The following is an 18884-nucleotide window of genomic DNA, read 5'->3' on the forward strand; positions in this document are numbered from 1 at the left end:
AAAATACATGATCTCTACTTTAGGACAAGGAAATACCGGGTCCAAGACATGAAGGGGTCTGCATAACATGCAGGCAACCGAGATTGAGTTCAAGTGAACGTTATCCAGATTCAGCGATCTCCTTAGAAATAGTTCAGCAGGACAAAGTGGATGATACCGTTCCTGATTTAGGAGTGTTTAGGGCACACTGTCCCTGAGTCCGTCAGTGTGTCGAACTGTGGTGGCTTGTGTGTTGCTGTGATGCTGAAAGCGATGTCACTGGTGTTTCAAATGCCAGCAGGGGCACCAAATGTCGACAGTGGTGGCCACAATGGGCTCACACACAGGAACAATTGTGAGGATGCTACAGGACCAGACACTGTTTCAGTTTGTGGTCACAGGGTTACTATGGATTGGAACTGACTTGATGGCACCGAACAGCAAGTGAATATTACAAAATAATGTAGAAGTCTCCGTCCTTCATCAACCGGACCAAACCAACTGCTGTAGAATCAGTTCCAAATTATGAGGCTCCCGTGTGTTTTAGAGTAGATTTTTCAAAAGTTGTGACCTTTCAGAAGTACGTTTGTAGGTCTTTCTTCCTAGGTGACTTTGTGTGGATTAGAACCTTCCACCCCTCAGTTAGTAGCAGAGTGCTTCATTGTTTGTACCACACAAGCCTATCTCCTTCACAAGAAGCATTACCTTTTTTTCTGCTGTTTGGACAAGTGAAAGTTATGGGGAGTGTCTTAGCTATATAATGCTGCTATATCAGAAATACCACAAGTGAATGGCTTTAACAAACAAATTTAGTTTCTCACAACTCAGTGGACTAGAAATCCAAATTTAGGGTTTGAGCTCCAGGGGAAGATTTTTTATCTTTCTTGGCTCTGTAGAAAGACCCTTTGTTTCTACATCTTCTGTTCCTGGTGGATCTTAATGCGGCATCTCTCTCCTCTCATCTCTGCCTCCTTCACTTGCCTATCTAATCTCTTTTATCCCCAAAGAGTTAGATTCAAAACCTACCCTACACCAATCCTGCCTGATTAACAAAACAAGTCAACCCAGTCCCAAATATGCTTATGAGGGGTTAGGATTTATAGCACATATTTTGGGGTTGCACATTTAAATCCACAACATTTAACTGTTAGGTCCACCAAATTCATGTCTTGCCATAGGTACAACACACTCATTGCATCCCATCATTCCCAAAGTCCTTCATCAAATCAACTTCAAGCCCACGATTTCATTTTCTGAATCAACTATAGGCCAGTTTCTAGGCATATTTCATGCTGGGGTGAAACTCCTCTTTTCTGTGACCTGATGAAATGTAGCATTCAAGTCCTCTGCTTCCATAGTGCAGTGGTTGGCATGCTGCAGACATCTCCATTACAAATGGGAGAACTTAGAGGAAAAGAAGGAATGGGCACCCACCACGTCAAACCCCAGCAGAACAATCAACTTTAGCTTGAGAGTAGTCCTTTGTTCCTTGAGACCATCTAGGTAATGTCCCTACTCTCCAGGCGCTGGGTGTTGGCTACACCTTCGGGATGCTGGTTGGAGGCACCTCAGTTCTGGGGTTCAGCTCCTACGTCCAGATCTACTGGGATAGCAACTCTGCTCCCTTGACTTCGGCGGCCCCATTTTCCTAGTTATCTGACTAGAAGATAGATAACTTGGCCACACCCCTTGGCCCTAGTAGGCCCCATTCCCCTGTCCCTTGAGCATGGACTTCTTGTTCCCACATTGTTGTATCCTCAGGGACCTATTGCCTTGCCACACCTTAATGGAGGTCCTACATTTCAGATGCATGTATTTAATGACCCTGCTTTTTTAAATGGAGGAAGCTGTTGCCCACCCTTTGAAATCGGGAAGGCCTTGCTCACGATGCTTCTTCCAGCTGCTCTGCTGATCTTCCCCTGCTCCAGGAGTGGGCCTCTTCTTTCCTTGGAGGACCACAGATGGGGGTTCTTGGGGCGGATTTCCTACCTATAGGACTCCAAGATGCAGTCAGGTCCTTTTCCTTCCTACCTTCCCTGCGTCTTTCAGTCGAAGCTGATGGGTTCTGCTGTGGGAGTGGCTTAGATCCATCAGCCGTAGACTTAATCTATTCAAGAACAGATGGCACATCCTTGGTGAAAATTCTAGGATCTATGTCCTTGGTCTGTGCAGCAGACTGTTTCCAAACCTTCAAATTTTGTTTTCATTTTTCGCAATTCCTTTAAAGTCCCTCTCTGTCCTCTAGAACTTAACTGAAATAGCAAAGATAAACCTGGGGCCCCTTTCAGATCTTCTTGGGAATTTCCTTAGCCAGATATCCTATTTCATCACTTAAACATTCTAGCTTCCCCTACAAACCTGAGCACAATTCAGACAAGTTTTTGCCACTGCTTTAAAAAAAAAACACACCAGACTCCCTCCATTGTGCATTTACATGTTTATGGTTTTCTTTTAAAGCCTCATCAGAAGCCCATCTATCATCACCAGGATCCACGGGAAGGCTCAACTCTAGTTTTGGAGAAGGCTTCATTTTGGTGGGTTTCTCAGATTGGCCTCAACTGGAACTTGTCCTTTTGGTCTTCATTTCCATATTCTACTCCCTCACTCTCTTTGGCAATTCCGCTATCATTGCCCTCTCCCGCCTGGACCTGCGGTTGCACACACCCATGTACTTTTTCCTGTGTCACCTCTCCTTCCTGGATCTCTGCTACACCACCAGTACTGTGCCACAGCTTCTGATCCATCTTCATGGACATGATCGGACTATCACCTATAGAGGTTGTGTGGCTCAGCTCTTTATCTCCCTCGCATTGGGAGGCACTGAGTGTATGCTCCTGGTAGTGATGGCCTTTGACCGCTACGCTGCTGTCTGTCGACCCCTTCACTACATGACCATTATGCACCCCCATTTTTGCCAGATACTGACTGCCATCTCTTGGGTAGGAGGCTTCATGAACTCTCTGGTTCAGACAGGCCTCATGATGGCCATGCCTCTCTGTGGTCTCCATCAGCTGGACCACTTCTTCTGTGAGATGCCTGTGCTTCTGAAGCTGGCTTGTGAGGACACACAAGGCACAGAGGTGAAGATGTTTGTGGCCCGAGTCATCATGTTGGTGGTTCCTGCAGCACTAATTCTAACTTCCTATGTACACATTGCTCGGGCAGTTCTGAACGTTAACTCAATTGCTGGACGCAGGAAGGCTTTTGGGACATGTGGATCCCACCTCCTAGTGGTTTCCCTTTTTTATGGCTCAGCCATGTACGCATACCTTCAGCCCACGAGTAGTTATTCTCAGAGTGAAGGAAAGTTTGTTGCCCTTTTTTACACTATAATTACCCCTATGCTCAATCCTATGATTTATACCCTAAGGAACAAAGATGTGAAAGGGGCTCTGAGGAAGGTTCTGTGGAAAGGAAGAGTGTAGGGGTGGTAGGGGAGATGTAGGTTCAATGTAATTGTCTGTAATACCTTAGATCATGAAGCACATCCTGTTCCTGTGAGTGCAGGTAATCAGTACAACATCGCCCTTGGTAGACCTCAAGGTTTTAGTACATTACCTTCCTTGTTTTGGACTTGGAAATGAGAATCCCTTGGAACTCTTTTTTAGTTCAATATTTATGATTATTTTGCAGGAGGAGGTTAAGTATTGATTACAATTTTTCAAAGAATTGAAGTTGGAAAAACTTCAATTGTAAAGAAGTTGGAAGACTAGTCACTTTTGGGAAGGATTTGCTTTATAAGCAAGTCTGAGAGTGAGAGAAAACTTAATTCAAAATGATATCACCTGTTCTTTGGGCCTCAACTTTAATCTTACTTAAATACCAGCACCATTTCTTTTATTAATGTGGCATTGTATGATACTCGCCTTCCTGACATGATTTCTGAAGACAAAATAGGTGTATAAGCAAATGTGGGGAACAATGCTGAGGGTACCGGGCTGTTAAGAGATATAGCATCTGGAGTCTTAAAGGTTTGTTGTTAAACAAGTGACCAGCCAGCAAGGAAGGAACAAAGGCTACATGGAAGAAGCACACCACCCTGTGTGATCAGGAGATATCGAGGGAATAAGTATCAGGAGTACAAAAACAAGCAGCCAAATTGATGTGAAGGAGCATGGATGTAGTGGAGACCCAAAAACCCAATTGTAAGATAATTGGACAGCCCCTCTCAGAAGGGTCACATGGAAGGGATGATAAATCCAGGGTGTGATGTAGCACTGATGAAACACAAAACTATTCTCTAGTTCTTTAATATTTCCTCCCCCTACTATGATGGTTTTTATTTGTATTACATCATTAATCATGTTAGCCTTGCATGTGTTCATGTGTACAATTAATATTGCTTGTTATATGAAGTGACGATAGGTAACTCTTCAGAAACAGTAACAGGAGTAATGGTTCCCTGAGGGTATGGGAAGATAGCGGGATTGGGACATTGGGCCTCCACTCAAATACTCCCTCAATGCAAGAACACTTAATTTTATTAACCTCTCATTTCATGATGCTCACCTTCCTGACACTATCACTGAAGACAAAGAGTGTGCATAAGCAAATGTGGTGAAGAAAGCTGATCATGCCCGACTATCAAAAGATACAGCGTCTTGGGTCTTAAAAGCTTGATGGTAAGTAAATAGCCATCTAGCTCAGAAGCAACAAAGCCCACATGGAAGAAGCACTTCAGCCTGTGTGATCATGAGGTGTCAAAGGGATCAAGTATCAGGCATCATCAGAACAAAAAATCATATCATTGTGAATGAGGGGAAGTTTGGAGTGAGGACTCAAAACCAATCTTTAGGCAACTGGACATCCCATTACAGAAGGGTTGGGGAGGAGAGGAGCCAGTTGGGGTGCAGTGTAGCAATGATGAAACATACACCTTTCCTCTAGTGCTTCAATGCTTCCTCCCCCCCCATTATCATGAGCCCAATTCTACGTTACAAATCCAGCACAGACAGAAACTGGAAACACAGGAAATTCAGGACAGATGAACTTCTCAGGAGCAGTTGTGAGAGTGGTGATACCAGCAGGGTAGAGAAAAGGTGGGGTAGAAAGGGGGACCGATTACAAGGATCTACATATAACCCCTTCCCTGGGAGATGGAGGATGTTGGACAGTCTACGACATGACAAAATAATAATAACTGCTAAATTATCAAGGGTTCATGGGGTCAGGCGAGGAGGAAGGGGAAAATGAAGAGCTGATGCCAAGGGCTCAAGTAGAAAGCAAATGTTTTGAGAAAGATGAGGGCAACAAATGTACAAATGTGCTTGATACAATGGATGTATGTATGGATTGTAATAAGAATTGTACAATCCTCCAATAAATTGATTTTTTTAAAAAGAGAGAGGGGAATTTGATAATATTGTTGACCGCATAGCCCACTCGAAGGGCGTGAACAATAAAAGTGTATGTGAATGGATATATTGGATGGTGTCAGATATGGCAAATAAATAAATAAGCATTCCTGGTGAGTAGGATGAGGGAAGGAGGGGATAAAAGGAAGCTGGTATTATTGAGTTCAAGGAGAAAGAATGTATTTTGAAACATTGTGGTAGCAATTGTACAATACTGTTTGATGTGATTGAACTATGGAATGTTATGGTGTCTGTAAGAGCTCCCAATAAAATGACTTTTAAAAAAGAAGAAAGATTATAGCCACGAAAGCCCTATGGTACAGTTGCACTCTGCAATGTATGGGATCACCGTGACTCAGAATTGATTCATTACCAATGGATATATTATAGTCAAATCACCATGCTGTATGATATATTCCATCGTCATATTTATTATTCCAGCATGAAAAAAAGTATTAGTCTCCTTCTCCCCAATACTTTTATTGACCAAGAAACTAAAGATTTGATAATTATTTTGAGCTATCTGTTTCAAGATTTGTCCTCTTGATTGGATGGCTAGGAGTTGAGTCTGGCCGGTGTTATTCCAAATCCCCAGGCAGCCCCTATCATATGTATGTCCTTAAGGCTCTAACAGAACTGGTAGCTCATGAAGTCTTTTTTTTTTTTTTTCATAAAGTCTTAATGGAAGAAGCAGGCTCCCCCTCCCCCCTCCTGAATGATGTTAAGAATATATTCTTACAAGGATAAAACACACAATGATCCCTATACGTTATTTGTTGCCTTTTGTTCTGAGCGTATCAAACCTGCTAATTAGGTTGTGTTAGTCTGGGTACTTTAGAGAAACAAATCCACAGAAACTCATGTACAAGAGAGAATTTTGTATAAAGATTAAGTGCCCATCAAGAAAACATCCCAACCCAGTGCTTCCCAAGTCCACAAGTCCAACATTAACCCATATGTCCAACACCAATCCACAAAGTCCTCCTGCATCTCACAGAACAGACACAATGATGCTGACTGAAAGAGGAAAGCCGAGCCAGTGAATGTGTAATAATTTCAGCGCTGGCAGGAGTCTCCACACAGCTGCTCCAGCACGCAGGGCTGCATCAGGATAGGTCCATGTGACTTCTCCTCAGGGATGTCTTACAGGAAGTCATCCTTTCCAGCTAAAGCAGGGAACTGGATAAGGTAGCTGCACCCCAGTTGGACCATCACAAAGCAAGAGACCCGAGAACTAGAAAGGCAAAGCTCACCGAACCATTTATCCCTCTGCCCTTCAATTAACTCCACAAGTGTTTATTGGCCAGGTTGGCACAATAAACTAACTACCACATGGGTTCTGAGCTATAAATGATGGTTGGTGTAGGATTTCAAATTGGGATTCTGTGGCCAACACCGCCCAATCCAACCCAGCTTGTGGGGGCTCTTGTAGAAGTTTCTGAGCTAGAAACTTCAGCCAGGTCAAGGTCCAGAGAGGCTGTGGAGTCTCTCCAAGCCACTCCCTGTGGTTCACGGACACAGGCTGCCAGCCGAGCTCAGCCGGACAGCTCTGTCCACGTGGCACAGTCACATCCAGCCTGGGTCCCGACAGCAGAAGGCCATTTGTCAACTGCGAATGTCTGCGTCACAGTAGAGACAGTTCAGAGTGACAAACTGCATGGCATGCACACATAGGCGCATGTGCACACATGTACACACGCACAGGTACACAAATTTAATACAAGCCAAAAGCCTAAAAAAATAAAAATAAAATTGGGATTCTGAATTTCAGCATAGGTATTTTTTACCTAATGGGAAAGGTAGAATTATTTGACTGGAAGAACAGAATTGAACAAACTATTTTGTGGTTAAGGAGTTATTCTTTCATTTGACTTGCAGAGATTATGCTCACTTAGTTTTATGAAAGGAAGAACATCTCCTACACACACATTTTTCAGAGGTCACTGGCACATTTGGACATCAGCCATTACATTTTTACAAGCCAGGTCCTGTGGGAAGTCAATGCCATCTCTATGGGAATCTGTACCCCTTGGGTCTCCTTGGAACTTCTTATCTGTGGCAGACACTAATTGATCCTCAGAGATCATGGGTCCCTGCAGCCATTCCAGAACCCAGTAGTGATCCTCGTGTTCACTCAGTTGCCCATCTGTAATAGATTGAATTATAGTCACCCTAAAAAAATGTACTGCAACCTCTATGCCTGTGGCTATAATTCCCTGTGGGAATGGGTTGGCTTTGTTACGTTAACGAGACAGAATTAGTGCAGAGTGTATCTTGAGTCCATTTTTTAGGATACTCCCATTGCTATGGAGTCGATTCTGACTCGTGGTAGCTCTATAGGACAGAGCAGGACTATCGCATGGGATTTCTGAGGCTGCGATCTTTACAAGAGTAGGCGACCCAAAGCAGATCTGTTTTCCTGGGAGGGCCTGGGGGCCTTGAAATGCTGACATATCAGTCAGTAACTGGGCACTTAACCACTGTGCCAATAGGGCTGTGTGGTTTTTTTTTGAGATATAAAAGAGATTAAACAAGCAAACAGAGGAGAGATGGGGTAAGGTAGATGTCAAGACACATGGAGGTCTTCAAGGAACCAAGAAGAAGCTGAAGAGACAAGGACCTCTCTTCGGGACCTTTCCATATATCTGGTGCTGGAATGTGGACTTCCAGCCTCATAAAGTGTGAGAAAATGAATGTGCTGGTAAAGCCATCCATTTGTGATATTTCCTCTATAGCATTACTAGGTAATTAAGATATTATGTGAGAGAGTAATTCTAAGGTTATTGGCCTGTCTAGAGTAAAGAACCTAGTTTAGTTTTTAAAAAACTAGCTATTTCTAATGTATTGCTTTTAAATTTTTGAGTCTCTAGAACTTTAAATGGGATTCTGAACTAGAAATAATGGTGCAGGTAGGATTTAAAATTGGGACTTTTCTCTTGAAAAAGGAGGGAGATCTGGAAGATAAGAAGTTGAGTGGGTTTGGCTCTCAAGAGAAAAATTAAAGGATGACTTAAGGAGATTTTAGGAATATTTCAGTGATTACCAGAGAAAGTAGTTACTATATTTTAAAAGAACATTCCTGAATTTATTACTTATTATACTTTAAATGTTTTATTGTATTTTACTAGTATGCCTTGTAATTGAAATCATAGGAACTGCAGAGGAAGGGTTAATTGATGAAGGTCAGATATATTCCTCTCAGAACCAGTATCAAAAGAGAAGACATCTCCCTTCCAGGAGGTGGCGATGATGATACTGGTGAGTGTGTGTTTATATGTGTGTGTGTGTGTGTGTGTGTGTGTGTGTGTGTGTGTGTGTGTGTGGTGAGAGAGAGAGAGAGAGAGAGAGAGAGAGAGAGAGAGAGAGAGAGAGAGAGAGAGAGAGAGAGAGAGGAGGGATGAGCAAGTGTGCACACACAGGAGACAGAGGTAAACGTGACCTCAAAGAAACCCAGTGTTCAGAGGACTGAACATCAGGAAGAGACTGAGGTAACACTCACCCGGAGATGAATTTCATGGCCCAGGGAAGCACTTCTCTCCACTGCACTCTCCACCCTTTCGGATGTGGAGGGGGGAAATGGCTAAACGTCTCCTCAAACACTGTTCTTATAGCTGAATGCCCTTAGCCATAGGGTTATATTCTTCTGTTGGGGCCACTATAGAAATAGATTGGAAAAAGAAAGAAGGAAGTAAAGAAGGTTGGGAGGAAGAAAGAAAGAAAACGGTCGGGAGGGGAGAAGTAGATTGAGCACTAAGGGAACTTTTGTCCTCATTGCGCTGACTGGTCACTGACTTTTGGTAGTGGAGGTCTCATGTTCAGCATGGGATGTTGTCCCGTGGTTTCTCAGCTTTTAGAAAAAGATGTAACACTCTTTTCCACTTGATTCTGGGAGCATCAGAAGATAATTAGAAACATCAGAAGAATACGTATGGGTGTATCTTTATAACTTTGAGCTCAGGGCACTCTATACAACTTCCATGAGAAAAATTTATGCAGGATTACCTGAACACTATTACCTGAGGAATATTTTTTTCTACTGTTCCTGTTAAGCCAGCTTCATTTGATCCTTGCTGAATTGCTTTTATGAAATTGGATTGTGTTTTGACAGTTTCCCATCAACATATATTAAAAGAAACACTACTATCAAACGTATGGTTCTGCTTGCTGTAAGGACTCTGAGACTGTTAGGAACAGCCGTCACACATCTTTCTCTCTGGGATTATTATCAAGAATATTCATGTGCCTTTTGAGCTACTTTGATTTTGTTCCCCTTATTTAAAAAGCTCACACACACTGTACCTCCCCCTCCTGGTAATTATCTAAGTCTTTATTTTGGTATAAAGAACTTTGTCTTAATTTTATCCAGTATAATTTTGGATCATATAATAATTGTCTTTTTTATAATTGACTGACTTCACTCTGTGTGTTCTCCCAATCACTCTCTGCCATGAGGTGTTTCACAGTTTCATCACTATACTTTAACAATGCGTAGTATTCCTCTGTGTATGTGCAGCAAGCTGTGGAGTTTTCCGCAGTATGGAATAACACCTACAGAATTAGTGTCTAATCCTCTCTGAACTCTGGGGAGAATTTCTTGGGGTAAGTCATCTGGCGCTGGAATTTTTCTTTAAGTTTTTTTAATGACGAATCTACATTTGTTAAAGGATAGAGAAGCACTGCCTCTGGATTTCTGGGACAGTAACTGTTTATGGGAGTAAAAGTCTCATCTTTCTCCTTTGGAGCTGCTGGTGGTATTGAACTGGCCTTGTCATTACCAGCCCAATATGGTACCCCCTCCACCACCACCAACAACCCCTCTGCTAATTTGGATAATACTGTGTTTCTAGAAATTTGTTCACTTCACCTAAGTTTTCAACTTTGATGGTGTACAGTCTTTCATAGAATTATTTTCATTTTAATTTCATTCAGTTAGGTTGTGACGCTGCCCCTTTTGATTCCCGTATTTGATTCCTCTCTTCCTTTTCCTTTGTTAAATATTGACAGTAGGTTGTCAATTTTTAAAATTTGTTCAAAGAACCAACTTCTTGTCTTGTTGATTTTTTCTATTGCTACTGTTTTTGTTTAATTTATTTCTGCTCTGATCTTTATGATGTCTGCTGGTGAATGAAGGCTTATTTTGTTATTCTTGTTTTAATTGTTGAAGATTCTGGCCTAAGGTGTTGAATTTAGTCACCTCTTCCTTTTTCGGTGTGTGCATTTACTGTTATAACTTGTCGTCTGTACACTGCTTCTGCTGTGTCCCAAAGTTTTTGGTATGCTGTAGTTTTGTCTTTTTTTTAATCAAGCAATTGTGAAACTTCTTTCCTTATTTCTTCAATTACCAGTAATTTTTAAGCAGACTGTTGTTTAGTTTCCATGCATTTGATATTTTTCCCCTTGATTTTCCTACTGTTTTCTTTTCTTCTAATTTTATACGGGTGTGGTTTGAGAAAATGGTTTGTAATATCTCAATGTTTTTAAATGTATTAATGTTTGTTTTGTGGCCTAACATATGGTCCACTCTGGACAATTCTCCATAAACACTGGAAAAGAATGTGTACTGTGCTATTGGAGTGCTCTGCACACATCTAAGTTTATTAATTGTGTTGTTTAGTTCTGTGCCTTTACTGATTTTCTTTGCTGCTTCCTGGTTCTGATCTGTCTTTCCTTGTATTGAAGTGTCCTAAGTTTGATAAACATATTTGGAGGGTCTTCGTTGGGTCCATATGTATTTATTATGGTTAGGTCTTCCTGTTCTATGTCCCTTTCATTATTATTCAGTCTCTTTCTTTGTCTTTCATGATGGGTTTTGCCTCGTTGTCCACTTTATCATAGATTAATATTGCTACTCCTGAATTTCATTTTTTTCATTATCCCCCCCCCACTTACTTTGATTTTCAGTCCATTTTTAATTTTTGTGTCTAAGGTGTGTTTCTTGTAACCAGCATATGGATTGGTCCTGTTTTCTTACCCAATCTGTTATTCTTGCTAACCTATGTTTCTTTATGGGTGCATTTAATTTATTTACTTTCAGTGTCTTTATTGATGTGAGTTTGTTGCTCTCCTTTTGCCCTTTGTGTGCATGTCTGTGTGGTGTTATTGGTTTATTTGTTCTTCATAAATTTCTGTGTTGTGTTTGTAGGGTTTTTTTTCCTTTTTGCCTTGTTGTTATCTTATTTTTTTCCAATTTTGTAAATTTTTTTTATTTTGATGAGGCTTTCCCTTTTTCTTTGATATTTCCTTATTCCTTATTATTTTCCCTTGAAGTTTAAGACAGTTTGTTCTCTCTTGAAAACTCCACATCTTCCTTTCCCTTGGAATGTTTTGTATCTACACTTTCCCTCTGTCTTCTTTGTATTTGTCTTCATTGTGAATTGATACTGCTAGTTTCCTGTTTTAAATCTTGTTTTTCTTTTTTGACTACTGCTTAAAATGGGTTGATTTGGGGGGTTGTGGTGTATTGTGTGTTGAGCTCAGGTTTATATTTTCTGTTGTTGAATCTCCATCAAAATATTTCTTCTTAGTATTTTTGGTAAGATTGTTCTTACTTTTATAAATTCCTTTAATTTTTCCTAATCTAGAAAATTCTTCCATTTTCCCTCCCCCATATTTGAAGGACAATTTTGGAGGATATAAAATTCTGGTTCGCAAATTTTTCTTTCACTTTTATATATGTCATTCTAATGGCTTCCTGTCTACATGATTTTTGTTCACAGCCCAAGGTTCTTCTCATTTGTTCCCCTTTGTAGTAACTTTTCTTCTTTCCCAAGGTGCTCTCAGAATCCTCTCTTTGTCCTTGACTTTGGAAAGTTTGACTATGATATGTTATGATGATTTTCTTTTGGGATCTATCCTGTTTGTGATTCTTTCAGTTTCTTGAACAGTTACACTGTCTTTTTTTATGATGTTAGGGAAGTTTTCTTACAGAAAGTTTTCTTACAAGGTTGTTTTCTCTGAGTATTCTGGTTTGTTCATTTTTCTCCCTGTTCTGGAGCACCAAGGAGGTATAAGTTATTGTTATTGTCTTGATATTGTCTCACATGATCCTTAGAATTTATTGCGGTTTCTTTTGTTCTTTTTGTAGATTGCTATTCTTTTAGATTACAGCCCATAGATTTGTCTTTAAGCTCATTATTTCAGCTTCCCATTGCTTCAACTTACTGCTCTATTTTAAAAGTGTTGTTTAGTTCTATTATCCTATTAATAATCATCTGCATTTCTCTCTCTTTTTGGTATGGTTTCTAAATTTCCATTTATTTTTCCTGTAGCTCTTTCTATCTTTTTATCAATTTTTTGAAAGTACCTGAACATTCTTCTGAATTCCTTTTCTGGTAGTTACTCTGTCTTTTATTCCCCAGGAAGTTCTTTTAGTCATTGTTTGTGCCAGCCTGTTTCCCTTCTCTGTGGGAACCAAAGCTGTCTGTTGTCTCTGAGACATAGTGAAGCAATTGTTGGAGGTGAGCGAATGAATGGATCATGTAGGGACAGCTGACTCAGTCAAATGGTGTGAAGAAAGAATTAAAAACGTAAACATTATCAGCATGTTTAAAAATAGAGTACACTAAAAAAACAACCACATAAATGTACCCAACCCCCCTCCCCCCCCCACACACCCAGGACCAGTAGCTGCATTCTTTTTCACTCACCAGTGTGTGATTATCAAAGTCCCATCCAGTGTTAATGCAGCTTGAATGTAATCACCAATGTGTGAGGGTGGAATTTGGCATCTTTTCTGGCCAAAAGAGTGCTGAGGGGAGTTAGGGATTATTTCCTATCTTTTATGTCCTATATTATGTCCTATGTCTCTCCACTGGTGGTTCATCAAAATAGCAGAAGAAGAGAAACACACACACACACACACACACACACACACACACACACACACACACACACACACGGCTGCTGGTTTCCCCCAGACTTCTGTCCTATGACTCCCTTTGTAGACTCCTGGGGAGCAAGCAGGACAGAGAGTGGATTTGAGATTGTACAGTAAGTAGATCCTTGGAACTCGATGCTAATTTGTTCTAGAAGGAGCATCCAGATGTGATGCAGTCGAGTTCCGTATCAATTTTTCCCACAAGAAAGAATTGAAAACAGATTAATCAGTTCTTGACCACCAATTGTTTACCCCAACCTTTCCTTTTAAAGGAAACATTATGCCGAACTTTCAAAGTAAATAAGTTCAGAGTTAAGTAATACAATTTAAATAAGAAACAGTATTTTAAAAGTTTTTAACAACAACAGTATGCCCATGTCTTGAGAATGATGAGGATCTGAGTCTATGGACATGTATGTGGAGAGGAGGTATGGAGAGAGAGTTACTGTTTGGAAGGAGAATCCTCTTCCATAAAATCAACTGGTAGCTGCTGCAGGAGTTCTTTTTCCCTGCTTTGCACTTTATCACTAGGAGCTGGCTGCGTGTCATTGTGGTCTGCTGGTGGCATTGCCTTAACGGTTTTCTAAGAGGGTTTCTTATATTATCATCAGCAATACTGATAACATGGTCAACCATTTCCATATCATGATGATTCTTTTTTAAAAACTCTTAGGACCTATGTTTTCTTAGTTAAAACTACGAAAATTACAGCAAAACGCTTATAACTTAGCTGTAAAATGTTTTTTAAAATGCATGCTAGCAGCATCAACTAACGCTGAGTGAGTGAGTGAAACACAAACTGCCTTTGTTTACAAAAATCATGTGCGTCACGTCGGATTACGAGGTTTTGTTCAAGTTCCAATGGAAAAATTTTCTCAACATTTTGCATCAAAATCCAATTATGTCGAGTACCGATACAGTCAAATACCGGGTTTCTACTGTATTATCCAGCAAGCAGCATAGACTACTCTTGTGAATTTGTTTAAAAATGCAAATTCTCTATCCCAGACCACAATTACTGAATCAGAAATATTGAAGGTAGGGCACAATAATTTGTGTTTTAACAGGGTCTTCTGATGAGTCTGTTGCATCTATGTTGGAACCACTGCTGTTACATTTATTCACTTGGGCTTTTTTTGTTTTTTGATAAAAATTAAGCCCCAGTAGGGATTGAATGAACTCGCTATGTGAAGATTCTGAAATATAAAGGGTTCTATATGTTTTTAGATATTATTTTCTACTGTAAAAGGGGAATCAAATTTGAAAGGGAATAGTTTGTGTAGGGAATCACAACTTAACTTAAGCATTAAAATCAACATTTCTACTGAAGGTTACAAGTCATGGAAATTGCTAGTACTTGCTTCGTTGGTTCTGCAGAAATATAACTATCAGCCTTCCACTGAGTTATGCTCAAATAGATGCAGTAAAATGGGTGTCAGTGCCGCTGTGAAGGCATGCTGCAGACAGGGCAGGAAGGGTTCATCTATTCTTTCCACACCAGGTTATTGGGATCAACAGGATGAAAATCTTTCAAAACCAAAGTGAGTCCCTTTCTTTTTCCTCTCCAGTTACCTCTTTGAGACGCGTCTATCTACCCTATTTCCCCGAAAATAAGACAGTGTCTTATATTAATTTTTGCTTCCAAAGATGTGCTAGGTCTTATTTTCGGGGGATGCATTATTTGTCCATAAAGAAGAATATGGAACACGTTTATTTTTTATTGTTTTATTAAAAATGACTTTGCACTTCCTGTCTGCTCCGGCTGTGCTGCAGCCAACAGTGAGCTGTGCAGCAGCGCCCACCGCTTTGGTCCAGATTTACAGTAGCTTGGGGAAGCTTATTTTTGGGGAGGTCTTACTTTCAGGGGGATACCTCATATGCCAGTGAGAGGCAAAATTGTAAATAGATCTTATTTTCTGGGGATGTCTTACTTTCGGGGAAACAGGATATCATCAGCACAGAGTTCTGAAAATTTGGGGCCTGGATAAAGTCACCTTATTAACTATATCTTAGATAAATTACTGTCCTTGGCCTGATTGGAGGCTCTGATTATTTGTTTGATGATTAATTGACAATTGGATATGAGTGCATGGGATATGGATTGAAGGTGCTTCTATGAAGGACAGAGTGCTGAGCAGTTTAGAGACAGGAACATAGAGAAAAGAGGGGAGGAAGAGTTGTGGTATGAGACCATAGTGATTCCTGCAGATGTGTGTTCACTTTCTCCTCTGCTTTTGTCATTTTCTATAGTTTATGAGATTCCTAAAGTAGTCATCTGTCTTCTGCTAGGCAAAAGAAAGGAAAAGACATAATCAGGAATTTTCCACTTAAGATAGTGAGAGGCAACGTTCTCACCCAGGAAAGGCAGAACACAATGCTGAAATTATGTCCTCTTTCTCTTCTTCACAGGCCACTCAGGAGGTGATGGGAAGAGATAATTCTACTTCTGGAGGAGACTTCATCTTGGTAGGCTTTTCGGAGCAGCCATGGCTAGAAAAGATCTTGTTTGTATTCATCTTGATATTTTACCTTCTTACAGTCATGGGTAATGGGACCATTATCCTGGTATCCCACCTGGACTCCCAGCTCCACACACCTATGTATTTTTTCCTCACTCACCTTTCCTTTATTGACCTCACGCATGTGACCTGCTTCAGTCCTCAGATGCTGTTCAACCTTGCGGGGTCAGACAAGTCCATCGGTTTTGTAGGCTGTGTGGTCCAGCTTCTTATCACCCTGGGTCTGGGGGGCACGGAGTGCATCCTTCTGGCCATGATGGCATATGATCGCTATGTTGCTGTCTGTCAGCCCTTGCACTATGTCACCCTCATGCCACCACAGCTGTGCTGGATGTTGGCCAGCATATCCTGGGTTGTTGGTTTCAGTAACTCATTGATACACACCCCTATCACAATGACCTTTCCCCGATGTGGCCACCGTCGGATAAACCATTTTTATTGTGAGACACCCCCAGTGCTGCAGCTGGCCTGTGTGGACACCGCAAGTTACAGGAAGGAGGTTACAGTGCTGAGTAGTGTCTTCCTTGTATTTCCTCTCTCACTAATCTTAGTCTCTTATGGTCGAATTGCCCATAGTATGTTAAGGATGAAGACACCCGGGGGGCGACAGAAGGCCTTTGGGACTTGTGGCTCCCATCTTATGGTGGTGTCTATCTTCTACAGTACTGTCATCTATATGTACATGGCCCCAAAGCCAAAGTTTTCTCAAGATGTGACCAAATTTGTGGCACTCTTATACAACTTGATTCCACCTGTAATGAATCCAGTAATCTATACCTTGAGAAACAGAGATGTCAAGGAAGCACTAAGGAAGCTGGTGATGGGGAAAGAAAAAAAGGAGGACACAGACTTTTCATAGATTTTTCCATATTAGAGAAAAGGAAGACATTTCCACAGGAAATTTGGGAGGACGCTATGGATTTGGGATTGAGTATTGGGCTTGTCAATGACTTTGCAATCTGTCACAGTCTCTCTGTGAGTCCGCCTGCCTTTTAATGGCGACTTTGATAGTTATGCATGTGATTTGGAGGAACAAGTGTCTATGTGTAGAATTTCTTTTTGTGAGTAAAAATACTCAAACAAGACAAGGCCCCTAACATTGTGAATTTCTTAAGGTTTGTCTTCTTAATTTTCTGCTTCTAGTCCAAGTTTTTCTTCTTCAGTATCATCTTTTTTTCTATATTTTGTTTTCCTTCTATTAATAAACTGTCTCTGTGTTCCTTTTTCATACTTCATATGAATCAACTACCTGAAATGTCTTTATTTTTGTTATCAATGTTGCACTTACTAAAAATTTAAAGCGATGATTAATTAAAAAAGCATGCTAAAATAAAAAGGATATCCCTTCCAGTCAATATATTTTCATCAGCCTTTTACATTTGTATTTACTTTTCACTTTGTATTTACTAGGGAATCTCAGCAATTCACGCATTCTATTCCTTAAATTTTCATTTTTAAGCTTTGTCTTCTCTATGGCAAATGGAAATACAGGTTCTCTGTCCCCCCCCCCCCCACATCATATATACAATCTCCATATCTCCATCCTTCCAGTATAAACTGGTCTTCATCAATGCATGTCTTATGTGCATTAGTATTATTGAATGCTCATTAAAATTTGGCTACCTGGTAAGTTATAGTTATTCAAGATTTCTTTAAAAATTATTGCTTTTAATGTAGTGAAGAAAGCTGATGGAGCCTGGCTATCAAAAGATATAGCATCTGGGGTCTTAAAAACTTGAAAGGTAAACAAGCGCCCATCTAGCTCAGAAGTAACAAAGCCCACATGGAAGAAACACATCAGTCTGTGTAATCACAAAGTGTCGAAGGGATGAGATATCAAGTATCAAAGAACAAAAATCATATCATTGTGAATGAGGGGCACGCGGAGTGGGGACTCAAAGTCCATCTGTAGGCAACTGGACATCCCTTACAGAAGGGTCATGGGAAGGAGATGAGCCAGTCAGGGGTCAGTGTAGCAAGGATGAAACATACAACTTTCCTCTAGTTATTAAATGCTTTCTATCCACTATCATGGTCCCAATTTTACCTTACAAATCTGGTTAGACCAGAGGATGGACACTGGTACAGATAGGAACTGGAAACACAGGGACTCCAGGACAGATGGACCCTTCAGGACCAGTGGTGAGAGTGTCGATACCGGGAGGCTTGAGGGAGGGTGGGGTAGAGAGGGGAAACCGATTACAAGTATCTACATATAACCTCCTCCCTTGGGGACAGACAATAGAAAAGTGGGTGAATGGAGAAGTTGGACAGTGTAAGACATGACACAATAATAATTTATAAATTATCAGGGGTTCATGAGGGAGGGAAGAATGGAGATGGAGGGGGGAAAATGAGGAGCTGACGCTAGGGGCTTACATGGAGACCAAATGTTTTGAGAATGATGTGGGTAACGAATGTACAAATGTGCTGTATACAACTGATGTATGTATGGATTATGATAAGAGTTGTATGATCCCAGTAAAATTATTTTTAAAAATTATTGCTTTTTGCTGACAGTAAATGATAAGTTTTTTCAATGTTTTTTTTTTCCTTGTTTTGTTTCTAAGTACAGCACTGTACTAGTCTCCTAGGTCTCTGGTTACAAATCACCACAAATTAGGTGGCTTATGGTGCGGACCTGGTGGCAAACAGGTTAAAAGTTCAGCTGCCAATCTAAAGATTAGTGGTTTGAACTAACCAGTGGATCTGTGGGAAAATGATGTAACAGTTTGCATCCATGGATTGTAGCCATGGAACTCCAAGGGGGAGGCATTTATACCCGCTTGCCTTGAGTTGAGAGTGATTCCATTGAAATGGGATTGGTTTGGGCTTCATGGCTTCTGCTTTATCATCCTCAGAATTTCCATTATTTCTCTCCTTTATTTCAATTCCATTATTTCCATCATTTATCTCAATTCTTTCTTTTTTTATGGGGGAGCTTCCTTTAGTAACTTCCTGAAAAGAAAACCAAAGAAAAATAATTTTAAAAAATTTGAATAAAACCAAGGTGATTGAAAAGACTGCCAAAAAAGTAAGCTCTTCATTATATTACCAACATCTATTGTTCTAGTTACAAATGATGTTTTTAAAAACTTTAGAGAGCCTTACAGTTATACTAATTTAAATTTTTATTATGAAAACACATACATAGAA

The 18884-nt window shown here is 40.5% G+C and overlaps 2 protein-coding genes across 2 annotated transcripts in view; both read left to right on the forward strand.

The window, feature by feature from the left end:
• LOC142440258 (olfactory receptor 2Y1B-like) overlaps nt 1-3730 on the forward strand; it is a 46482-nt gene extending 42752 nt beyond the window's left edge. Inside the window, exons 3-4 of the mRNA XM_075542742.1 lie at nt 2437-3385; nt 3655-3730. Coding sequence (XP_075398857.1) covers nt 2437-3385; nt 3655-3730 — 1025 coding nt within the window. The remainder of the gene's footprint in view (nt 1-2436; nt 3386-3654) is intronic.
• An 11903-nt stretch (nt 3731-15633) lies between these two features.
• On the forward strand, nt 15634-16587 carry LOC142440259 (olfactory receptor 2G3-like). The gene has a single exon (XM_075542743.1). It carries the CDS (start codon nt 15634-15636, stop codon nt 16585-16587), a length of 954 nt encoding a protein of 317 aa, XP_075398858.1.
• The last annotated feature ends 2297 nt before the right edge of the window (nt 16588-18884 follow it).

The sequence above is a fragment of the Tenrec ecaudatus genome, chromosome 2 (genome assembly GCF_050624435.1).
Source record: "Tenrec ecaudatus isolate mTenEca1 chromosome 2, mTenEca1.hap1, whole genome shotgun sequence".
Taxonomy (NCBI): Eukaryota; Metazoa; Chordata; class Mammalia; order Afrosoricida; family Tenrecidae; genus Tenrec; species Tenrec ecaudatus.

What these genes read in the sequence shown, in the direction of transcription:
- LOC142440259 (XM_075542743.1), top strand. Translation starts at nt 15,634, where the DNA reads ATGGGAAGAGATAATTCTACTTCTGGAGGAGACTTCATCTTGGTAGGC.